At 40.3% G+C, this 27,015-nt stretch overlaps 1 protein-coding gene across 1 annotated transcript; it reads left to right on the top strand.

Moving 5' to 3' along the window:
* Positions 1–2,320: 2,320 nt before the first annotated feature.
* On the top strand, positions 2,321–21,586 carry LOC124777289. Its single transcript, XM_047252640.1, has 4 exons — positions 2,321–2,417; positions 13,616–13,779; positions 13,854–13,977; positions 21,093–21,586. The coding sequence occupies exons 1-4, from the start codon at positions 2,366–2,368 to the stop codon at positions 21,197–21,199; spliced, it is 447 nt and encodes a 148-aa protein (XP_047108596.1). The 5' UTR covers positions 2,321–2,365; the 3' UTR covers positions 21,200–21,586.
* The last annotated feature ends 5,429 nt before the right edge of the window (positions 21,587–27,015 follow it).

Raw genomic sequence — 27,015 nt, 5'->3', positions numbered from 1 at the left:
TAGAGAAAGATTAACATGTCAGCAGCGTTAAAAATCGTCGATAACACGTTCCTGGTGCTCATCGCACTGCAGACTGCCGTTTTCAGCCTCGAAGTACGCGGGAATCACTTTCCCAGAGAAAGGGTTGGTTTTATTGGCGCCCTTTATGCCAGCCCTAGCGGCATTTTCGTGTCTGAAATGTTTACCTCGGCCACCCATAAGGAACCACGTGATTTCAGCGCTAGGTGACTTGGTTCGATCACAACTTTCTCATCATGTGACATGGCCACAGTGACATTTGACAGAATTGTGGTGAAATCTGGTGCCAATGTGAGACCATTAATTCACCTTATTGCCCACATGAACATCTGAGCTGTGAACCTTCTTCGCTTGTGTCGATACTCTCCTGTTTGAAACACTGCCAAGCCAAAAGTTGACGTCGCTGGCCGTCACGCTTTTGGGCGGACACAGAGGGAGGTTGTAGGCACCTTCGAGAAGAATTTTAAACTTATGAGATGGAATGGAAAATAATTATGTCGTTCCGAAAGAGTGATTTTGTTGTGCAGAGTATGATAAATTTGAGGTATAGATATTGGAACAGCTATTTCTTTCAGCAAAACCAGTTGCACCTTTCCACATGTAAACGAGTGAAAAAGGTATGGGTACCGAAGATTATTTTGCAGACCATCCAAAGCAGTATTCCAGGAATGGAATCCGTTCACATTTTCACCAAAAACGTTATCTTATGGAGCTACATCATGATTTTTCTTCACTACATTTGCATATCAGTATTTCAAATAAGTTAACGTTACGGGATTGCCATGCTGCAGCTTGCGGTTTAATTCCATCATATCAATGAACTCACTTTAATCTAGTGGTTAGAGTGTATTAGTGTGGTCTTGTGGAGAGAATATGTGTCTCGAAATTATGTTTCTATTTAGTGAGATCAAATTAGTTTGCAGAGTTTTTTGTTAAAACCATTTAAACTAATCATCAATTATTTCTTAATCTTTCTATTCTTCAAAAAAAGAAGAAAGTTAATCAGGCCCTCATTAATGTTAAGTCTGTTAATTGCAATAGGTATCTACTCGCATACTGGTTGAAACAATGTAGCGCTTCCGAATCGAACACCGTGGAATTTATTACTATTATTCCGTGCTGTCTATCTTGGCCTCGTAATCCATTAAAACATGACGAGAATTAAAAACTTACAGAATATGAATATCGACCAACAGTGCATAAACATATTCTCGTCATATTTTGAGCGACTGTGAGGTCAAATTACATTACTACGTTTCACGTACAAATACACTGTTTGATAATGTGAGCTAACAGACGCAACGATCTCTTTTCTGGCAAATTGTTCATACTTCTTTGTTTTCTATTGGCTACTTCAACATCCACGAGTGACAGATTGAGAAAATAATTGGTTCAAATTGGTTCAAATGGCTCTAGGCACTATGGGACTTAACATCTGAGGTCATCAGTCCCCTAGAACTTAGAACTACTTAAACCTAACTAACCTAAGGACATCACACACATCCGTGCCCGAGGCAGGATTCGAAGGTGTTACCGTAGTAGCAGCTCGGTTCCAGACTGAAGGGCCTAGAACCGCTCGGCCACAGCGCCCGGCCAGCAAATAATTGCATCTCAGAATTGCGAGTGAAACACTTTGAGTCCACGAAAGGAAGAAAGTAACTAAAGCATTTATAGAAAAACGTGAAACCCTTTTTCACTTTCAGAACAACCTAACGTCAAGTAAACTACTTTGTGTCTAACTAATATGCCAGTAAAAGTCAGCCGTCCGCTGTGGCCGAGCGGTTCTAGACGCTTCAGTCTGGAACCGCGCTGCTGCTACGGCCACAAGTTCGAATCCTGCCTCGGGCATGGATGTGTGTGATGTCCTTAGGCTAGTTCGGTTTAAGTAGTTCTAGGCCTAGGGGACTGATGACCTCAGATGTTAGGTCCCATAGTGCTTTGAGCCATTTCAACCATTTGAAGTAAAAGTCAAAGAACTGACTCCAAGGCACGGACGCCTAAGTATAAATATGTACACCGTGAGGTAGTAACGCTTATGTGACAGGAACGTAGACGGATGATTCCGCAGATGGAGCTCTACTCTGTTCTCATGTTTGATGTAACAGTACTATGTTCACCAGGCGTGTACCAGACAGACTTTCGGACTGATTATTGGTAGTAAGATTACTCTTTCAGTCACTAAAAAAAAAAAAAAAAAAAAATTCTGGACCATCAAGAATCTCGTTTATCGTCCTTATCCTTATCTGTGTTTATTTGTATTTTTCCGTGTACGCAGCTCTTCCTCGAATGGAAATGGAACTGACCTATGGTGAGGTCATAGCGATTAGTCCAACACTTAAATACGGAGATGGCCAGTCGTCTCTGTTCTGTAGGAGACACCGTCACCGATCCTCGTCATCGTAAGTAAAAGTCAGCTTTGTGAAATGGCAGTACTGTTACACACTAAACCTTCATCAAGCCCTGAAACAGAAGAAATTGAAGTGTTTGTTTCAATAGAATATGATGCCAGTTTTCAGAGTACTTTCTAATTACAGTGTGATCTACTACCATGTACAATTTTGATCCTAACGTTATTTACACTTATACGAAATCTGGTATCTTCATATACAAAAATTCAGCTCGCGTATGTTTGCGCTCGTAAAACTCGAAAATTAGTCAATCGATTGATTTGAAATTTTGACACAATATTGCAATGGAATACGTGTGGTACACCTATTTTTAATGTAAATATGTAACGTATAAAGGGTAAACATTCTCACCAAAAATCTCGAAAAGTTCTTGACGGCTTTACTACAGATTTTTTCACGCGCATGATTAATACTTGAAACAATCTTCCTTTTCGGATGAAAATGCGCTTCAAACGAGGCTCGACCAGTTGTACAGGAAAACGAGACGAACTTTAAAACGATTGTGTAAACCTTTCTACTTCTAAAGTCGTTTTTGAGTCTGGATGATGTCTGAGAAATTGGTAAACTTCATTTGATTCTAAAATACGTAAATCTCAGTGCAGGGCAAATGAACTATGTGAAACTTAAATTTTGAACGGAAGTGTATGGAGCTCATGCTATACGATGTGAAATCCAGGCTACCCAGTACATCACACGATTCGCCTGCGAGAGAGCAGTCCGTTTTCAAAAATATTTATGTACACTGTCTGACTGCAAAACAAAATGATTCAGATTAAAATTGTGAACTTCAATATAGGTAATCACTTGTAAACAATTACTATACCAGAATTGTTATTTTAATTAAAGAAAAATGTACGTATAAATTAAGACATCTGATTTTGTGGTAAACAGCCTGATAACTTACACGTCAGCACTTTTCTGATATCTTTTACTCATATGAAATATCTGAACTGGTTCTTTTACAAATACTTTCTCAGAATCACTGTACTATACAGTCGACACGAATTTTGAAATTAAATATCTTGGCCTACCTGTCCCCACGGTACGTTCATCTGTTCTGCTACCTCTCACTTTTAGGAAAATGAAGAAAGTGTCAACAATCAAATTTCATTTGCAGTGCTTGCGAAGTGCAGTACAATACAGTAACTTTTCACTTTTCATAAAAATACTTCCTCAGCACAAAACTCTCGATGTGCAATGTGAGTATCCAAAGCACATTCATAAAGCTAAAGATGAAAAATGAGAAACTAAACTTAACGACTCTTAAATGAAAACAAAGATTTCAAGTATAACTATGCTTTCTTACCAACAATACACTCTTTCATAAATTTCTCACAACTAGACAAATTATCAAAAATTTTCCTCAATAATTTTCCTGTGTAAACTTACTTTCCTTGACATTTATTTCGATTATAAGACAAATCCACGTTCTGCACTATAAAGCTTCTTACAGTAAATTTTATCCGTACACAACGTTCTAACAATAAACGCTACACAGTTACGAATATATAAAAAAACTAGATTACTTTAGGAAACTTCCCTTCTGTCATTCTCACATTAATATCAACTCAGTTCCACGAGATTTTTCCTCAGAGTAAATTAATACAAAATGCTTTTCAAATAATGCTGACTCCGCTACAAGGCAGTCCAGCCTTCACTCTTCACTAGGCAAGTACATAGCCAGATCGTCTAACGCACACTGATCGCTTCTCTGACAAAGTAAAAGTAGCCCCTTTGCCAAAATCTGTGGTTTCATGAACAGAAATGGTTATGCCTGTACTACACAAACTCAGTACAATAATCAAATTCTCATTGGGTGGTGTTTATACTATGAAAATAATTAATATTGCCCAACATACGGAATACATTATATCTTCACTAACAATTTACACCACGAAGAATAGAAAAATAAATCTCCTGACACAAAATTAAGGATTTTGAATAGCGCTCTAATTTATGTTGCAGGTATATGGCCAGAGCGTCGCGCAACTACCATAAGTTGCTTTGACCCGTTCTCTCGCTTATGCTTGCAGGACAAAATTACTATAACAGTATTCCACAGTGTTATGCAGAGATGGTACCTTTATCAAATTATAGAATAACACGTATGAGATTAAAAAGTGCGCTTCTCTGATTTTTGTCGAAGTCTATGGGAATATATGCCACTGTGCACTAGCTCTCCTGTTAAGCAAACAAGCCTATGAGCATATGCACTGACCTCTGCTAATCCAAGGTGACGTTTATCCAACAAACACGAGCGCAGTTACGGCATAAACCTTAAACAATTTTCGTAAATTTATCCGTCTATTGATATCCTATTACAATTATTTTTAGGATATCTTTTATTTTTAGAGCTGTACTTGTGAAATTTCACATTAGTCTCAATGAAAGATCTAAGACGTGATTTCACATTTCTTTGTTTTGAAAACTATATACAAGAACGTAAATCGTGAAATCTACGAGATTTGCTGTAACATAATACGCTGTGACTAGTTGTAGTAGTTTTATTGATCTTGGGACCCTTTTCGTAACGATATTGGACATGACGTAGATACTCGACGTGTTTGAGGAAACGACGGTCATTGTTTTCGACGTGATACAGACGACTTCTACGACACGAAGTTTTCAGCTGGAGTGTTGGTGCAGCGGGTAGGGTCGCGGACGCTCTGTATTGCGCCCTGTGTTCGCAAACCAATTACTTTTTTGTTTTATTTTGTATCCTTTATTTATTTATTTTCTCATTAATCTACGTATACGTGTAGAATTTACTAGACGGATGTCTCTTATCGAATTGGGGGATACAAGGGCGCTATATAAATTGTAAAATTACAACATCGTTTTACGATAAGTGTCATACATACATTTATTATATCTTATTTGTGTGTATGTTATTTTCAGCGCCACAGTCTTTTTAAATTTTCGCATTCTTATATTTCATTCTTTTGCCAACTCTTATATTAATTCTAGCAGTCCTATTCTGTTTTTATCTTTATTTCTGACGAATAATTGATTAATTCCCGTGAATGATGCCACTCGTAGAAACATTCGAGACATAGAAATTCCTAACACGTCGACCATCGTACGACGGCAGGTTGCCGCAGCGATAGTCCTTCGTATGGACCTCAGTCGGGGAGGAAACGCCGTTAATATTGCTGAAGATTTCGCACATTGTCAATAATATGGTCACAAACCATACATAACGGATCGCCTTAAGGAGAACCGGCGCTTGCAAACAATTGTGAGCCAAGATACACTACAGGAATCTCACCGAAAACAATTTCAAATAATGTTCCCATTCATTTATTGGTCATTTTTAAATACAATTAGTAGATGCATAAGGGCAACGTAATTGCACTGTAGATTTGAAAACATTTATGTAGTACACATCTACTGACTTGATTAGATAAATGAAAAACAAAAATTACGTCGCCAACTTTGACCGTCGTTTTCTCAGAAACGCTTGAGAACCTACGGATAAGCCGAGTCACGGTTATCATGACCCCTCTTGCACTGAGTAGCGTTTCTGCGAAATCGGCTGATGACATTTGCTGTATATTCCTCGTTTGTTCTGCTTCACATGATCACTATTTTCCCGAGTCTGTGTACATTTACATAGTGCAAGTAATTTTGGGTACGTAATGTTGTTTTTAATTCAACAGTATATTCCATTTTCTCCTGCGGAGAGCCGTATATTGTGCTTTTCATATAGATGAGACATCCTTCTTTACTAAAGGGATCTTTTGTAAATTATGATCAACAGCCACGTTAATTGTGCTGCAAACTCGCTGTGGATTACTATACGAGCCCTATTGGTCACTGGAGCCTTCTAGAACTAGAGCGATTTGAAGTCAAGTTCTATATCCCTAGTATATACATTTACATCTCTCATATTAGAAATTAAATTGTAGCAACGTTTTTTACCTTTTTCTGGGTGAAAAATATTCGATTACATATTACAGATTTTCAGGTTTCGCTTTGCTACTGTACTTTTCGGGTCACTAACAGTCATATGACCACATAAGGCTGTTCCACATCAGTTTATCATCCGAAACAAGAATGATAACTTTGATGTGAGATGGAAGTGACAGACATAAAGGCTGTCTGGTTCCAAAAGCCCCATCTGCTAAGGCAACCGAAAATCATATAAGCAACCTATCTTGTGGCCAAGACAGACAAGAAGCCCACGCCTACTACAGTAGTACAAGTTTATATGCCAACTAGCTCTGCACATGACGAAGAAATTGAAGTAATGTATAATTAAATAAAAGAAATTATTCAGATAGTGAAGGGAGACGAAAATTTAATTGTCATGGGTGACTGGAATTCGGTAGTATGGAAACGGAGAGAAGGAAACGTAGTAGGTGAATATGGATTGGGGCTAATAAATGAAAGAAGAAGCCGCCTGGTAGAATTTTGCACAGAGCACAACTTACTCATAGCTAACACTTGGTTCAAGAATCATAAAAGAAGGTTGTATACATGGAAGAAGCCTGGAGATACTGACAGGTTTCAGATAGAATATATAATGGTAAGACTGAGATTTAGGAACCAGGTTTAAAATTGTAAGACATTTCCAAGGGCAGACGTGGACTCTGACTACAATCTATTGGTTATGAACTATAAATTAAAACTGAAGAAACTGCAAAAAGGTGCGAATTTAAGGAGATGGGACGTGGATAAACTAAACCAGAGGTTGTACAGTGTTTCAGGGAGAGCATAAAGGAACAATTGACAGGAATGGGGGAAAGAAATACAGTAGAAGAAGAATTGGTAGCTTTGAGAGATGGAATAGTGAAGGCAGCAGAGGATCTAGTAGGTAAAAAGACGAGGGCAAGTAGAAATCCTTGGGTAACAGAAAAAATATTGAAATTAATTGATGAAAGGAGAAAATATAAAAATGCAGTAAATGAAGCAGGCAAAAAGGAATAAAAACGTCTCAAAAATCGACAGAAAGTGCAAAATGGCTAAGCAGGGATGGCTAGAGGACAAATGTAAGATAGATACTCCCTACAGGAAAATTAAAGAGACCTTTGGAGAAAAGAGAATCACTTGTATGAATATCAAGAGCTCAGATGGAAACCCAGTTCTAAGCAAAGAAGGGAAAGCAGAAAGGTGGAAGGAGTACATAGAGGGTCTATACAAGGGCGATGTTCTTTAGGACAATATATAGAAATGGAATAGAATGTAGACGAAGATGAAATAGGAGATAAGATACTGCGTGAAGAGTTTGACAGAGCACTGAAGGACCCGAGTCGAAACAAGGCCCCGGAAGTAGACAAGATTCCATTAGAACTACTGACGGCCTTGGGAGAGCCAGTCCTGACAAAACTCTACCATCTGGTGAGCAGGATGTATGAGACAGGCGAAATACCCTCAGACTTCAAGAAGAAAATAATAATTCCAATCCCAAAGAAAGCAGGTGCTGACAGACCTAAAAATTACCGAACAATCAGTTTAATAAGTCCAGGATGCAAAATACTAACGTGAATTCTTTACAGACGAATGGAAAAACTGATAGAAAAGCGGAAAAACATCATCCGCTATGTCTAAACGGTGGTGATAATTTGTGATAAGTATCGTGACAGACGCTCATCGCAGGCAATAGTGTTGAAAAATAAGAGGACGACAGCAGTAAAAGTCGTTACAGAACTGAATGTCGGTCTCGTGATCCTTGCCAGCACTAAAACGAAACGAACAGGGCTCCACAAGAGGGAATTGCAAAGTGATGTGGAATTTCAAAACCACGTATCACCGATCCAAATTCCCGTAACTCGAAAACGTAGTGCTGAAACCATTAAAACCAAAAATGACATTTGGACGGATCAGTCTTTTTTAACTCTCTCAGCTTCCCATCCAGCGTCCCAAGAGTGAAACATGGCGGGGATTCGGTAATTATCTGATCAGCCACATCGTGGAACTCCATGGGACCTATGGTTACTCCGGAAGGCACATTACTACCGAGGATTGTGTGTCCATAACGAAATAATAACCAACTAGTTGCATAAAAGGAGTTTAATTTTGTTAGCGGTTTCGGGAACTTGGTTCCCTTCTACATCTACATCTACATCTACATCTACATCCATACTCCGTAAGCCACCTGACGGCGTGTGGCGGAGGGTACCTTGAGTACGTCTATCGGTTCTCCCTTCTATTCCAGTCTCGTATTGTTCGTGGAAAGAAGGATTGTCGGTATGCCCCTGTGTGGGCTCTAATCTCTCTGATTTTATCCTCATGGTCTCTTCGCGAGATATCAGTTATACTAATCGCATTATTTCCGAGTGTCAACAATAAAGTGCATACAGGTCCTAAAAATATTCAGGAGCAGTAAGTGATACAACACTGAATCCGCTAATGGATTCAGTGTTACGATCATTGCTTTTAATTCACAGAAGGTTGCTCTGATTTTTCTATATACTGAGGCTGTCCTAACAATCGTTTCCTAACAATCGTTTCCTTTTCCATTTCCTCATTTTTTTCTAAAGCCATTTCCTTAGCTTCTCTGCACTCCCCACTCATTTCATTACTAAGTGACTTGTATTTGCGTATTCCTGAATTTCCCTTGACATCTTTGTTCTTCTTTCATCGACCAACTGAAGTATTTCTCATGTTAGCCCTGGTTACCTTCTATGTACCTATGTTTTTCCTTTCAAATTCCGTGACTGTAATTTTTAAGAGATGCCCCTTCCTCTTTAACTGAACTTCCTACTGAACATTTCCTTATCTCAGTATCTACAGCCTCAGAGAACTTCAAGCGTACCTCTTCATTCCTTAGTACTTTCGTACTCCATTTCCTTGAGCGTTGATTCTTTCCTGACTAGTCTCTTAAGCTGCAGCCTACTCTTCATCATTACTCAGTTGCTGAGTTTATATCTTCTCCTGGGTACTCCTTACAATCCAGTATCTGATTTCGGAAGCTCTACCTGAAGTATTTCCGTGTCTCACGCTATTTTCCAAGTACACCTCATGCTTCTGTGATTCCTGAGCGGAGTATTGGCTATTACTAGCTGAAATTTATAGCAAAACTCAATTAGCCCTCTCCCCTCTCATTCCTCATACCGTATCCACATTCTTTAATGGTGGCTTTTTATTATTATTTATTGTTTATTGGGTGTATTCATTATTCCGGCTTTTAAAATTTTTGAACTCAAATACAACTGTGAATCAGATTAAATCATCTTTAGCTAAATCAGTCGTCAATTAAAGCAACAAAATTACATACTTGAAAAATTATGTAATAAATATTTTTAAATATTGAAATTTGAATGCAATTCGCCAAATATTACCACCATATTTTCTACCTAGGTTCCTCTGCTGGGATTGTCTGTTGGCGAGTATAATTTTGGGACGTGATTTACGCCTAAAAGTTACCGGACTTCGTTTTGTGAAAAGTGAAATTTTAAATACAGGTTCCATTCTGAAAGCAAACCAAATGTGTTACACTGATTGGTGCCGTTAATATTCGACCATTCACTAACAGACATCCCCACACAAAGTAAGCCATATTTAATGATCAAATTCATGAAAAAAAGCGGAGGAAAAAAGGTATTATTAGTCGTAATAATAAACACAATGAAATTCAATAGTTATTATTATGCAAAATGTGCACGAATAACAAAATCCTACGTAACATAGACCAAGCAATATATTTTACTACCGCACCAGATAATGGCTGAAAAGGAAGAGAGCGAACAAAAAAGTTGCGAGCCCTTATTCGCTTGCATTACATAGATAATCCAATTACAGAGATATTAATTTCATTGTAATCGCAGTGTTTATTGTCAAAGATAAAATCGTCTCAGCGCACTGCGCGAAAACACACAGTCACGAAATCCGCTAACACTTGGGGAAACATTAGACATCCTCCTAAATTTTTAAAAATTTGTCATGTCTTTGTAAGAAGTTTCAAAAATTTACATCGCTTCATTAACTTTTAGTTTTTAGAGTTTCATTTTTTGCATGAATTCTTCGTACATTGTAATTCGTTTTCGTAGTACTTCATCAGTTTATAGTACATCAGACATACAATAATATTACTTAAGTCTCTGTTCATTAGTGTGACAGCGATTTATTCGTTGTAGAAGTCTCTGCACCATTCTTGACGATAATTTGTCTGGGATGTGAAAAGTTTTTTGAGTCAACTGTACACTTTAATTATTTTGATATGTTACACCTCGTATCTAGTAAACTCATTTTTATGAGAATGGTAATTTTAAAGTCTTCCTCACCTCCTCCCCCTTCTTGGATAAATTCCTGCATGCTCAGACAGTCACCAACATGGCCGCAATAGGTACATTCCAGAAAAGAAGCGGGAAAGTATTGACGTGAATTCAAAATGTGTCTCGACCACAACACAGATTTGCCATTTGCTTCACTCTTTTTAACTCCTGCTTGTCAACGTAGCAACATAGGGGCAATCACGGGACGATACTCCGTCCTGTTCTAAAGTGATTCTACTTACAAAATGTTTTCAGATGTGCCATTTTGACTGTAAATTAAGTTAAAGATTCATGAAGAAATGTACTTTGACAAACGTACGGCTTACTCGTGTATGTGACATTTCCTGCTTTAGGAACTTCTTGACTGCTACAGTGTCTAGTGGAAAAAGGGAAGCACCCCGAAGGGGTGAAAGGGCTTGGGCGATTATTTCAGTCAATACAAAGTCTAGCAAAAACTTGGCATTACGAGCTTTGTTACCAGTATGATGTCACACCCTCTCTGGCTTGGATGCATGCTATTGTTCGTCTAGAAAGGGTCTCGTAAAGCCATTGTGTCGTCTCCTAAGGCTAGGTGTCCCACAAGTGATGAAACTGGTCCTTAATATTCTGCATACTGGTCATGGGACGGAATGGACGTATCAGCTGAGGGGAATGGACGTCTGAGCTGGTCCCAGACATGGTCTATTGGAGACATGGAAGTGCAAGATCACGCAATATTGCCCTTTTGATAAATGGCGCCACATTACCGTAGCATGAGAGGCAATACACGAGGACTCAAGATGTCCATGAGGTACAGTTGTGCCATCAGAGTTCCCACAGCTATAGCCAACCGTATCATGAAGTCAAGCCGTATCCTGCAGCCAAACTCGATGGTTTCCACACATGACGTCTCTCTAAAACACTGCAAGAACGGAATTTATCCTCAGCTCGCCGCAATACTCGCCAGCGATGGTCGTGCAGAAGCTCGATTCATTGGTAACACACTACATCGCCATCCATCAGCAGTCCGCGCTTCTCCGCCAGGGCATCACTCCAGACGGAGCCACATGTGTTGTGATGTTAATGGCTGTCTACGCTTGGGACGATAAATCCCTGTTTCGGCTGTTGCCAGTATCCAGCCAACGTTTGGGAAGGATACAGTTTACTGCAGGGAGACCATTACTCGTTCTCGGAAGGCACGTGCGGATGTGCTTGGTACAGAATACGGTGATTCTCCCTTCGGGTTGTCAGACGTGTTCGATATGAACTATGACGACTATTATGCTTGACCTCAAATTGTCATGCAGTCCAGTATCGGGAAACTGTCACATGCGAGTGTCACCGCAATCAGGATATCGCACGATTCGAGCAGCCGATAGAGTTGAGACCCACAATGACACGGCTTTCAAACCCAGTCAGGTGCCGACAACGCTTTCTCACAGGAGTACGCAGTATCTCCGAGTCCTTCAAACTGCTCACGCAGCATCGGACGTTGCTCACGCTCTTTATTCTCCAAGGTGACAAATGACGTAGGACAGCGATATCACACGTAGAGATGGTGGTGTTACCGCGTACACGAGGTGTAATAGGGCAGTGCATTAGCGGAGCTGTCGTTTGTACCCACATGATTCATGTGAAAAAGTTATGATTATGGTCACCCGACGGGAGTTAACAGACTCTGAATCCATAATGGCATTTGGAGCTAGACACATTGTACATCCAATTTCGGAAATCGTTACGGAACTCAGTATTCCGAGATCCACGGAGTCAAGAGTGTGCCGAGAATACCACATTTCAGGCGTCACCTCTCACCACGGACGACACAGTGGCCGACGGCCTTCACTTAATGACCGAGAACAGCGGTGTTTGCGTAGAGTTGTCAGTGCTAAATAACAAGCAAAAGCCGATGGGGATTAGCCGAGCGGTCGGGGGCGGCTGGTCCCGGCGGCGGTTTGAGTCCTCCCTCGGGCATGGGTGTGTGTGTTTGTCCTTAGGATGATTTAGGTTAACCAGTGTATAAGCTTAGGGACTGATGACCTTAGCAGTTAAGTCCCATAATATTTCACATACATTTGAACATTTTTGACAAGCAAAACTGCGTGAAATAACCGCACAGTTCATTGTGGGACGTACGATAAACATATCCGTGTGGACAATGCGGTGAAATTTGGCGTTAACGGGATATGGCAACAAACGACCGACGTGAGTGCCTTTTCTAACAGCACAGCATCACCTGCAGCATCTGTCCAGGGCTCGTGGCCGTTTCATTTGACCCTAGACGACTGGAAAGACGTGACTTGGTCAATTGAGTCCCGATTTCAGTTGGTGAGAGCTGGTTTCAAGTTTCGAAACTCGCGCAGCTCAGTGAAGCCATGGACCCCAATTGTCAACAAGGCACTGTGAAGCTTGGTGGTGGCTCGATAATGGTGAGGGCTGTGTGTGTATGGAATGGTCTGGGTCCTCTGGATACTTGGAGACCATTTTCAGCTATTCATCGAAGTGATGTTCCCAAACAGTGATGGAAGTTCTCCTGGTGGCAATGCGTCATGTCACCGATTGCCCAGCATGAATCCCATGTATCATTTATGGAACACAATCGGAACGTCAGTTTGCAGTTCGTGCACAGAATCCTGCACCGGCAATTATGGACGGCTATAGGGGCAGAATGGCTTCCTGAGATTTGTTGACTCCATGCCACGTCAAGTTGCTGCACTATGTCGGGAAAAATGATGTATCCCATGAATTTTGTCTGCTCAGTGTGTATCCTACTAAGGCTGGTGACAACACTCAACACGAACAACATTTATGCATTCTTGTGACCATTCAATGTGTTGCATTGAAGTACAACATTTTACACATCCAACGATGGAGCGTACATATACAGTTACACTGACATTCGACCATGTTTCAAGTATTTTGTCAGGCATTGTACTTTCGAATCGTCCTCTGTATCGTGCCAAGGTACTTCGAAGTGTGTTCTGTCTGGTTTTGTAGAGGGCACTATGGTCTGGGAATGCATCTGGCAGCTCCTGGTGGCACTTCTCATTATGGCATCGCCTCGAGTGCTTCTCGCAGACGACAGTGTGTGTTCCTCTGCAAGCGGTGTTAGCCTCTCGGGGAGCAGCTTCCGCAACCTTACGGGCCACTGGATTACCAAGGTGGGTGTAGACTCCTCTGTCGCTAACACTACCTTCACACTAGACAAACTCATCAGTTGTGTGGTCTGTTACAGGCGGCTGTCATCCGCAAAAGTAGACGAGATATCAGCGAGCAAAGGCCGCTGCATTACGACATCGACATTACCAGTCAAAACTGTGGTGACGTCGAAAAGCTGACGACAGTTTTCACTGTTGTAGGTCAGTATTAGATATCACCAAAGGGGCTTCCGAGTTCCCGCAAATTTTTGTTTTAGTGAAGTGTAGCTTCACCTCCGAGTGCCAACGAAAACCAATAAATGGAGGAAAATTTTGTTTCGATGAGAGTCAAAGAGTTACAATGAAATCCTGAAATCCTTTCATGCATACGTATCTCGTTTCTGTTTCTGCTTCTTTCCTTGCGAATTAGGCTCTGTGGCGAATAATGGTTGTGCTACTCGATGACGTTGTTGGTTTCCATTTCCTTCCATGCTCATACCGTGTTATTCACACTTCTTGCTTGTACGTATTCAGGAAGACGGCGATTCAAACCGGCCAGTTTTAGATTTTCCGTACTTTTTCTGAATCGTCTGAGGCAAACTCCCGGTTGGTTTTATTCAAGGGCACGGCCGCTTTCCTTTTTTCTACTCCGGAATCGCAATTTCTGCACCATCTCTGACGACCTCTTCTACGAATGCGTGTAAAAAGGAAACTTTCTTCCTTCTAAAATCTTCATACGCTGATGCAAAAAATTTGCAAGACCAAAAAACATTTAAAGCAGAAAAATGAAATTGTGGAAATACATTTGTCTAGATAACATATTTAAGTGACCAACACTGGAAGATCACAGAATAATGTAAACTCAAGATAAGCCATTGCAAATGTCAAATGCTGGTGCATTAATAACCGGGGTAAGCGCCGAATGATGAATGTTAGCATGCAAACAGGTGCCGGATGTCAGTTTATGGGATGGAGTTCTATGTCTATTGCAGTCGCTAGGCCAATAAAATGGAAATGTCATGTGACTAGGGCCTCCCGGCGGGTAGACCGTTCGCCGGGTGCAAGTCTTTCGATTTTACGCCATTTTAGCGACTTGCGCCTCGATGGGGATGAGATGATGGTGATTAGGACAACACAACACCCAGTCTCTGAGCAGAGAAAATCTCCGACCCAGCCGGGAATCGACCCGGGCCCTTAGGATTGACATTCTGTCGCGCTGACCACTCACCTACCGGGGGCGGACACTACGCTAACATAGGGACGGTTAGAGATGTTTCTGGACGACAGCTGGAATTTTCATCCGATGATGTCCCATATGTGCTCGATTGCGGACAGATCTCGTGATCGAGCAGGTCTAGCCAAGATGTTGACGCTCTGTAGAGGTTGTTGGGCCACAACAGCGGTATGTGGGCGAGCGTTATCCTGTTGGGAATGTAGTTCATGAATGGCAGCACAACAGATCGAATCAATAGATGGACGTACGTATCTGCAGTCAGATGCGTGGGATAACCACGGGACTGCTCCTGCTGCCACACGTAATCGCATCCCAGTCTACCAGATGTAGATCCAATATGTCTAGGATGCAGACAGCTTGGTTCCAGGCCATCAACTAGCCTCCTTCTAACCAACACACAGCCGTGTCTGTCATCGAGTCAGAACCAGCTTTCATCGGAAAACACTGCAGATATTACCCTGCCAATGAGCTCTGGCTTAAACCACTGATGTTAGTGGGGTCAGTGGAATGGATACTTCTGGGTGCCTGGCTCTGAGCTGTCCTTGAAGTAACCGGTTTGTAACAGTTCGTTGTGTCACTGTGGCGCCACTTGCTGTTCTAATTGCTGCTGCAAGTGTAGTACTATGCACCAGTGGCATACACTGAACACGACGATCTTCCTTCTCGGTAGTGCCACGTAGCCGTCCGGAGCACAGTCTCTTGCGACAGTACATTCTCGTGACCACGCTGCCAGCAATCTTGTACAGTGGCTACATTACTGCCAATTCTTTCTGCAGTATCGTAGAAGAAACACTCGTCTTCTCGTAGCCCTATTACACGGCCTCTTTCAAATCAATAATGACGTCTTTGTCGTCTTCAAGGCGTTCTTGACTAACATTAACTCATCACATGCAGTCTCAAAGGTAATACACGCTCACTGCGGTTACCGCGTGTATTCAAAAGAAACTTATTTTCACCGTCGTAGTGGCGCTACTAGCCCGACTGGCCCGAAACTGGAATGGACATATCTCAGAGCTGTAGACTTTCGTCTACGTCGCACAGCGTCTTCTTGGCGTTGTGTTTTTCTTCCGTGTCTGTAGTTCACCGCCAAGTTTCAGTGGTCTTACCATCATCAGGTATCATAAGACATGTGAAACAGTTCCTGATTGCATTACGTATTCCCACCATATTCTTGCCATATGAGGGTATGTAAGGCACCTAGGACCGCTGTCGAACACGATATTTGCTCTGCTCCTCCCGCAGGAGGTTCGGGTTCTCCCTCGGGCATGGGTGTGTGTGTTGTTCTTAGCATAGGCTAATTTAAGTTAGTTTAAGTAGTGTGTAAGTCTAGGGACTGATGACCTAAGCAGTTTAATCCCTTAAGAATTCACACATTTGAACACATTTGAACACGATATTGTTGATGGTTGGAGTGCTATTGTGTATCTCACGGACGCATTGATCTCCACATCTTTGAACGCGGTACATTCACCGGTAAACGTTACCCTGAATTCCTACTCCGTGTGCATTTTTCCACCAGTGCATTCGGTCCTGACTTCATGTTTGTGGATGACAATGCGCTACTGCGTCGACAGCGCAGGTGAAGAAGCTCTTGGCGCGAAATGATATTTGGCGGGTAGACTGACCTGCCCGTTCCCCCGACTTTAATCTGATGAGGCAGGTATTGAATGCGACAGGTGACGTACTGCTGTGGCACGTAAACTTGCATCAACGATCACCCCGCAGTTGTCAAACCGCAGTTGTCATCCGCACTGATGGAGGAATGCAACGTCATACCGTAAGAAGTCCTTACCAACCTTGTTCCCAGCATGGAAACACGATGCAGAGCTTGCATTGTCGTACATGGTGACTACAGGGAACCATCACAGATCGTGGTGGCTTCGTTGTAAATATTGTCTTGGAATGGAAGTGTCTTTTTTGTTCCTCTCATTCCGATTTTATTTCAGTTCCTTTGTTCTATGCTGCACAGTTCTTTCTATGTACAGTCCAAATTTCACCGACCTATGTTGCTTGGCCGTGACACATGGCGCAAGTTACTTTCGTCCTTAACTTTTACACGCCATTGCAATTTCACATTTTTCTTCCACAGCTGCACTTAAATCTCTGCGGTATCTCTCATTGACTAACCATAATAGTACCTCAGGCAGAGTGAAATGTAATCCCTTAAATAAACAAATAAACAAACGTAAAGATGCAAACGGATGTCTTAAATGTTTCTCATTACTGAGGAGTTTTCGAAGGATATGATTGTTGAAAGTCAGCGGTCCAACAATCTCTACATATTCTTATGCTTTTTTTTTTTTTAAAGAAAAATTCGTAGTTTTAGGTTGGTACAAGTAGCTAAGAAACTAGTGACTGGGTTGCCCGTTTCTTTTTAGCCAATATTCCAGTAGTGTAGCTCGTAAAAAAGGTAAATGTACTTCCAAAATAGCTCTCATGAAACAACAGAGTAAAAATTTCTCCAATCGACGCAAAAATTATATTCACATTATGAAATATTACGAGGTATTTATGTTGCACTTGTAGAGAAAATACGTGACGAAAGAGTCAACTTTTCTGCGACGAATATGCTTTTACGTAAGTAGTAGTGTTCTAGTAATTTTGTTGAATGAATAAACTGTAAGACCGCGTCTTCGTATACTTCTGTTATTTTTAATTTGTCGCCAGATGATATTTATCTCAAGTTGGTGAAGATATGTTTGTTATCTTCTACTTCATAATGGCAAAGTGCTACAGTTTTGTGTAAGAGGGACAAGTTGAATGGGAGTCCAAAGCTTACATGACAGCTGATTACGTGGAGTTGGTGCACAAATTAACATTGGACCACTGAAGTGGAAAAGTCTATGACGCATCTGACACTATATGAATACGGAAAGGGCAGCACCTGTAAAAGGATGAGGGAAATACTCGAGTGAGAAAGATTTACATAAGATAGGTGACATCTTTCATGTTGACTAAACGAAAATTCTAGATGAGTTTCTCAGAATAGTTTCATAGTGTCAAGAATGAAGTGTTTTGTTTGTATGGAGCTCTTGAATGTATGCTGTCTAGTGCTGATCATTTTAATGATTTTACATGCTCCATAATAAATCTGTCATGTAAAATAGTTTTATGAATAACAAATGTGTACATATGTTTTAATCTGTTGTCCTAGATATACAGAGAGATTTGGTTTAACGCTACTAACAATATATACAAATGTTTTAGCATATTTGCGCTGGATGTACACATAGATTGGATTTAAAGTTATTATTTCCATTATTTTCAAGTTTAAGAGCTATTATGAATACCTGTCACTTGTGAACTTCAAATGTACACCCTTATATCACCACAGGTATACCCCTTGTTATGCAGGGGCCTCAAGATGGCAATATTGACCTGCCGAAACTGGTAGCATTTGAGATATGAAATAAAATAAAGCGAAATATGCGGCTGTTGGTGAAGTTTTTTGAATCGAGAACTATATACCAGCCGATGTCCTCCGACCATAATGGACCCCCTACTCCAAAGAATAATGCAACATCGACTGAAGTTTATGAAGTTATAACCGAATCGCCACTACTCAGTACTTTAGGAATTACGATTAGAAACAAAGTTCGGTTAACTTTATATATTTTTATGAGTAAACTAATTTTTAATTAACGTAGTTAGTAGAAAATTTGGGAAAAAGTTCTCAAAGTATGTCATTAATAAAAATAACCAAAGGTCTCCAGTTCCTCACCGGAACGAGAATAATTATACTCGTAAGGAATCTTACGTAAGAATAGTTATTGGTGTCATGATGTAGGAACAGTACCTAATGCAATATTTAGAGTACTTCACACCACACATGCCACAGGAGACAAATAATAATCAAATAGCAAACACATACAACATATATTAATTTTCGAGGATCAATTAAAGTAAGATTGTTTACTGGATGTGGACAGAAAATTTTAATTTTACTCACCATAATACTCACTGTCGTAATTGTAGCAAGCAGAAAGATTGTTTGAATTTACTAATTGGTAAGGACTGCCATTTACCTAGCAGTTACTCTCATATTTCTTTGTAATAAAAGTTATAAATTATGCCACAAGCTATAAATTAGAGACTGTGCTTTGACAGTGAAATTAAGTGTCCATGCTACCAATTTTTTATTGTGAAAATTCCTCTATTTTTAGCAAATCAATTAATACTGGCTTTTGCATTATTCTATTGTGACATTATCCGTACTGCAGCCCAAGATTACATTATTACATAATTGTCAAAAAGCTGGAAAAATTACGTTTCGATAATCTAATAAATTAATGTTCACTTCATTTTCAGTTCATTTTCTGATTATCTCAGTTCGTACAAAGGGATGCGATGGATAATACTTGGCTAACGACTTAGGAAAATTATTTACATGACAATATGCACGAAAACAATGTTATTTAAGCAATAAACTGCCGACTATGCTGGCCAGCCTATTACAATTTTAGTTATAAAAAGTTTAAATGTTACTTCACTTTATGATGTCGTTGAATTGTCGAGTGGCATCATTTAGCGGTAAAATAGGACACAGGTTGATGTTCTTGCCATACATTAGCCAATAACAAGGGTCCACTCTTGACGTTATGTGAATTACTCTTGCTGCATTTGTACTGTGCCCAATAAATGCCATGCACATAGCTTGTCCATATTAAACATCCGCCATAACAAGCATTTCAATTTTCGCTGCTCTGCGCTTCGGAAACAGACTTTTTATCTCCGCACTTTTGCATAGCCACACCGGCGAATACACACAACCAACGACAACAACAGTCTCCTTGTGACTCCGAACTGCTACTTTCTTGGCGCGCTCGCACGTTCGACGATAATGCATTTACACTTTATTATACTCTTTGGCAATAGCTTTTCCCTGTCTGGGCCAGCGTGTCTACTTACAGAATGTCAACATTCCATGCGTATTCTCTTTCTTATGGCCTTTGTAACTTGACAACATATTAACAAGAGTAATATTCAGCAGAACTAATGAAACAAAGTTCGTAAACACGTAGAACATTACAGGATGTTTGAAAAAGAACTCTCTAGTTTTAAGTATAAATTTAATGGGGAAGTTAATGAAAAAATACGTCAATGAGTACGTATCATAAAAGAGTATTCCTTCAAGTTTTTTTTTTTTTTAATGTTAATAGACTTCAACGTGGGATCCATTTGTTGCCCTGCACACGTTGAGAGGATATTCCATTTCTCGCCACGTATTCACCAAATTTCATGTGTAACTGTCCCAACCGCCGTTTCTTTCCTGTAAATGATTGATGTCTCTGATCTTTTCACTGTGCACAACATTTTTTGTATGGACGCAAAAGAAAAAGTCCAGTGGGGTTAAGTCTGGGCTCTGTGGTGGAAGAGGTATTGGGCCAGGTCTGCCTATCCACCTTCCTGGAAAGCAAGTGTCAATAGCTGCACACACATGGTTACTGTAATCAAGTGAGGTGCCATCTTGTTGGGAAAACACAAGCCCCTTTTCCACTTCAATGTAGTCCATTTAGGGAAAGACATTCTCTGTCAACATGTCGCAGTAAACGTCCCCGTTCACTGTTTTTTCTACAAAAATGAAAGGACCAATCACATGGTCTTCCATCAAACAGCACCAGATATTAACTTTGGGAGAGTCACGTTGATGCTGAATAACTTTATGTGGATGCTCTGCCCCTCCCCCCCCCCCCCTCCCTAAATTCTGCAGTTATGACGATTAACTGTTCCACTGAGATGAATTGTAGACTCAACGTACACATTGTTGCTGAGTTGCTTTGCACTGCACGCAAACCTGGACTGAACTAAAGGAACAGAGGAAAAAGCAGCACTGGTGCCGTGTCAAGGTCAAGCAGGCCTGCCAACTGCAGTGGAGCCAAACTTGGAGAGATGATGAATCAAACACCACAGACTAGTATGTCACTTTGTACAGATTCTAGGACACATTAAAACTAGGTAGTTCTTTTTCAAACAGACTGTATGATCATCCACAGAGTTGTGTTGTTATAACCAGACATAAGAGTTTTTTCCTGACTGCTCAATTTTAACATTTAACCACATAATACATTATACACGAATGAAATGATTATTTCCTGTGCTCCAGGTCATCCTTTGATATCGAGTGGCTGCGTGAACTGGAGAGACGATGAGCCCAATTACGCAAAGTACCCCGATTCTACAGAAGGCGAGGACAATATGAGTGTTTTTTAAGACGGAACCATCAACGACGACAGGTGAATGCGGAGAGGCTGTTTGTGTGCGAGCAGAGTCTGTAGTGCTTCTAGGGACTCACTCTTTCGTATTCTGCCATCAGCGGTGAAATGGTGAAACTTCGACAACTGTGGCCGGCTGCAAATTATGGAAGAGATAAACAGCGAGTCAGATTTCTTTTTTCACCGATAGGAGGAAGTTACAACGCAAAATATGAAATAAAAATGGTTTCTATTTCTGTTTACATTAATTATTCCTGTAAGGAGCCAATGAGAACGTGTGTGGAACTTGCATTCATTATCACTATAATTTGTATCAAAACTCTCACGTTTAAATTGACATTTGGGTGTATTTACCTCCTATGTTAGATTAAAAGTTTTATTCCCATGTTTATTCTTTCATTATCTACGTATTCAAACTCTACTTAGAATGTCAAAACAAGGCAAATTTATGTTATTGAAGCGTTTGGTTCCGTGGATGAGTTGGCAGCAAGTACTTTAACTCACATTCTTGCTAGCAGCCAGTATAATTAATCCTCCAATAACCCATAGAAAAAAATGCATTGTCATGAATTTTTGTTTTTATACATTAGTAATAATTCTGTGTGCCAATAACTACAAACACTCGCAATTCGAAAGATGTGTACGGGAATTGATGTTAGACTAGATTCCTACCAAGTATCATTAGTATCTGCGGTGTGAAAATAGTAAAGAAGATGGCGACTATTCCAACTCATCATGCCCTTTGCCTAATATTAGAAAAATTAGATTTCTACAGTCAGAATGATTCTGAATTTGGTACTGAATGTCTCTAAAGTGGAATGTAGCGGCAATATTTTGTTTAATGCAGTCTGTCACACACAGGAAGAAAATATTTATGTTTTTCACTGAAGTATAGATAGCGATAGAAAACTATTTGCTTACACCTGGTAAAAATCCTACAAATGCTAACACAATAAAGCAATCGCGGACGAGAGGCGGTCGTGATCTGAGCTACTTCGTCCATCTCGGTGCTTGCAGATGTAATCACATGAGCTCGTGTAGCGGAGAATCGAACAAAACTGGGTAGGAGGGTCAAACCGGGTACCTCGCAAATTTTGTGACGGGTGCTTCTGTCTAGCGGTTGAACACTGGTACTAATAGCGGCAGCCAATTCATACAGTTGCAGAGAACAACAGCAGCAGAGAAGCACGTTTTCTTATTTCCATGAATTTTTAAAGTATTAAGCTGTAAATTTTTCAATCTTGTTCTGTTTGTTTAATGAGTCTGAAGCAGTATAACATTGTCTAAAGATAGAGGTAAGTGTATATCTTGATTAAGTATATTTAACTGCATATTTCGACGTTCTTTTCATACTCCTGCAGCAATACATAACCTAGAGATGCCATTTTCAAGTCAACAAGTCACTGTTGGGTCAAACTGGGTATCTAAGTGTGGGTTAGAACAGGGTGAGAGGTTCCATGCCCTCTTTTGCATGCCACCTCCCAATTTCAACAATTTTATTGATGTTCTACGTCATTGCACGGTGGTATCAGACCGAATAAGGTTATTGTAATGAGAGTATTAGTGCTGAGAGCTCAAAATACTTTTCACTTGATTCCTATGCATGATGGGTTACTTCCCTAGGTGGTCAGTGCGAGGAGAGCATCGGAGGACGCGGCACACTGCGTTTCTGGTTGGGGGCTGCATTTCTCTGAATACTGAGAGGGTCGTACAATGGGCTTAAGCGCCTGGCGGAACGACTGACGTAATCGAGTTTCACTCATTTTATGCAGGGCGTAACGACTCGCGAGACGTGTGAGTGTCGCTGCAGTTTATGTGTTTAACATTCTGGCGCGTCTGAAACGAAGACTCCTGGCACTGACTGATTGCATTCTCCTCTTGATTCTCAGAATACTTGTGGACCCTGCGCTGCTGGGTGAGACTGTCTGGCGCCGGATCGCCGGTGGTCCAGGCATGTTGTTTTCATAGCCGGTCAAACGGCAAGTTCAGTGCCTTCAGCTGAATAGCAGAGGCGTGATTGGTCAACTTAAACTCGGGCTCGAAATTAGAGGCAACCGTCGCTATTGGCGCGTGTGTTGTGAGACAGTGTGGGTGAATTTTGGAATCAGAACTGAATGCTGATTCGCGGTTTTCGAGGATAGTAGGGAGTTCAATGTTGGCTTCACTCTTGCATTGTTCGGACGCAGGTATTCGGGATCCGATCTTAGTCGCACCTTTTTTCGGCAGAACTTAAAATTCTCGGACAACCTTCGACGCTAGGGGTTGAAACAGAGTTGCTGCACACTTGAAGTCGGGGCCTACATCATCAGAAAGCTGCCTACCGATGACCTGCTACAAATTTCAGGATTGCGGCTCCGGCATTGTAGATCCTGTTAATTTTATACTGAAGTCCTCAGTAGCACGGGCTCGCTTTGCTTGTTTCACGTGAGCTCTCACTACTAATCGCGATACTGCAATATAGTCGAGAGAGAAATATTTGTTTGATTAGGACCTCCAGTCATTATCGTCAAGCTATTGCATCGCAGAGAGTAGGAGCCCTTGTTCTCGAGCCAACTCTTACGCATAGTAGTACAGAATACCCAATCATTTAACCTACTGTCTGTGTCGATAATCATGTGCCTTTATGTTCTGATTTATAATAAATCTCATTGCAATATTTAAGCTACATATCACTTTGTAGATATATGCAGAATTCCATTTCCTGATGTTTATTATGATAAATTTCTCTTTTATCCTAAGTAGATTACGATTTTTATTAAATTATCGTGAGTGTACACTCCTTATTTTACCAACTAGCAGGGTCCACCATCATTTCCCTTCGATACCGTTGTACGCATAATTAATTAGGTGGTAGGTAAGGAGGGGGTCGAGGCATGTCTCGTTCTCATGTCAAATTCGTCAGAATTGAAGAGGTACAAACTCTTCTCCTCACCGGCACCTCGCTTAATACGGCGACCCTTGCCTCGGTTGTTTCCTGTAACTGCTGAGACGCTGTCAGAACCTGAATGATAACTTTTCTGATTAAAGAAAAACATCATAATCACTTTTCTTTGCTGTAATTAGAGTTCGCGTTAGAAACATTTGGCGGTGGGCATGTAATAGCCATTGATTTTGTTAATTTATTTTGTAATTTCATGTTGTTTCGTTTTGTGTGAAGTGGTTGATGTTTCTGGGTTCTGTACCACATCACATTCCGTTGAAATTGACAGCGTTGCTTGAGCGTTGAAATTATTTTGGAGGGGTTGTCTTATCGACATTTGTGGGTTAAATTCATTTTTTTTAGTACTAGGAGCGGACTATAGCAATTTTTGTGTCAAGTGTTGTATGGGGTTTTCGCAGTTACATTTTTTATTATTGTTGATGTTCCATGAATGAATGTTCACTCTTAGCAGGGCGCGACTGTTGTTGAACGCATCTCAAATAAATAGACTGCACACGTTTGAGCAGGATCAGGGTAGTTGCCAGATGAAGAAATGATGAGTTTTCCTACGGGACGTTGTAACCTCCCAACAGGAAATTTTGTTAAATGAAAATGTAAATGGAACCATGCGTAACCTCGCCACAAAATTTAAAGAATGAAGATTGAGCATAAAACCCACAATAACATTAATTAAATAATGAACCCTGTAGGAAATGTAACTTCCTAACAGAAATAATAATGTCTGATAAATTTTATAAGGACAGCAGCGCTGACCTTCGGCCCTGTATTCTGAATAAAAAAGCAAAAACTCTTACCTCAAAAAAATGCATCTATATCTGCTCTTATTTATCGACACAGCTTCGTGCAATGCTGGCGTATATTTAATTTTGATTCTTGGAGGAAATGCACAGCAAATATTCTTTAAATTGAAATGAATGTTTTTCTTTAAAAGAGTTACTTTATAAAATATTATTATTGGGACATTTTTTGAACAAATTAATTACAATTAACATACATTACTAGATGTGCTTCATTACCTTCTACAACAATACTCATCGTCCACCACAATCCTGACCAGAGTCGCAAGAAGAACACGCCGTCGAAGCATGCCAACGCCCGCTCAGTACAACCGTCCACTCGCTACTACTGTCGACTGACTACTACTACAGACAGAGTGCAACTATCCAACTGTCGACTCGCGCGGTCAAGCGCAGACTAGCAACAGCTAACGATAAACTACTCTCTGGTCAGAGATTCTGTCATGCTTCGCCCATCGCCGGCGAAGCATACGCCTTACGTAACCCTCCACTGGGGGGCCAAAAATTTGGCAGCGATGGTGAGTCAATTGGACTTGCCATGAGCAACAAATTTTTCATAATTAATTAACTTTACAATCACAGAATATATACAGATATATAGATGCAGAACATGAAGTAAATATAGTGCACATGCACTGAGTACAGAACATATCAAGCAATGACAAAATATATACAATGAGTACAAGACATATTCACAAATGGCAAAAGTGCACACACACAGTAGTACAGAACATATCAGCAAATCACAAAAAATGTATATGCAATGAGTAGAAATCATGTTAACAAAATGACCAAAGTGCACATGCACTGTAGTTCAGAACATATCAGCAAATCACAAAATGTACAGGCCATGAATACAAATCATGATAACAAAATGATTTTTACTATGTTACAAGAATTATGATAGGAAAGGGAAGGATTGCGTCATGGTTGTAGCACTTTAAGTTGCACGCAGCTGCACTGAAAGTCCATATCTTTCTACAGAAGCACAACACCAAGTGAGGCAATCTAAAGTTCTTTCCCCAGAAGTATTAATCAGCGTAGCGAAGACACTGAAATGCCGTAGTAATATTCCATGTTATCCATTTGGTAGTACATTAGGTACACCAAACAGTGGGAGCGTAATCGCATCTCCATCGCTCATGGTGATGGACAGCATGTCATGTCAACACCACGTTCTTGTCTGGTACACCAACGTAGAATTAGTGCTAAAACCAAATATAGTGCTCCACGATCATGAGAATATACAGGACAAACGGATATTGCAGTAATTCCAGGTAATTAGGTTAGAAGGTGAAGGACATTAAGTCACATACTAGTCTTCATTGAGAATTACACTAGTAATGGGTGGCACTCATTGCCCAGTTACTGAACATTTCTGTACCATGTATGTAGTATTAAAGAATAATGTTCATGAGTAGTTTTACAGAGAACATTGGCATTCATTGCTAATTGCAAACCATCAGAAGTCATCATTGAAAACAGGAGCTAATAAATGACACAGTATTACATAATAATATTCATGAGACGTTTTACAGAGAACATCGGCACTCTTTGCCTAATTACAAACCATCAGAAGTCATCATTGAAAACAGGAGCTAATAAATGACATAGTATTACATAATAATATTCATGAGACGTTTTACAGAGAACATTGGCATTCATTGCCTAATTGCAAACCATCAGAAGTCATCATTGAAAACAGGAGTTAATAAGTGACATAGTATTACAGAATAATGCACATAATTAATCTAATTATAGTAATCATTGGCAGACATTGGCCAGTTACAAAGCATTATATTATTTTTTTTAAATTTTTTTTTTTGCTAGCAATTCATTGTGTTGGGTAATTACTGGGGAATGAAAATATTTGCTTTTGAGTTATTGCTGCAAATGAAGATGTCATTCATCATGAGTCAGCTGTAGCAACGTTATGAAACCAGTAGAGTATATGTGATGACATTCATAAATGACATAGGTTTAATGAACAACTGCTTATAGCACATTAATTTCATGAATAATTTCTCCTGCAAAATATACAAAAATGGATTATTAAACTGAAAGAAGAAACGCATT

This window comes from Schistocerca piceifrons, chromosome 2 (genome assembly GCF_021461385.2).
Source record: "Schistocerca piceifrons isolate TAMUIC-IGC-003096 chromosome 2, iqSchPice1.1, whole genome shotgun sequence".
Taxonomy (NCBI): domain Eukaryota; kingdom Metazoa; phylum Arthropoda; class Insecta; order Orthoptera; family Acrididae; genus Schistocerca; species Schistocerca piceifrons.
This window is presented reverse-complemented; position numbering and strand designations above follow the sequence as displayed.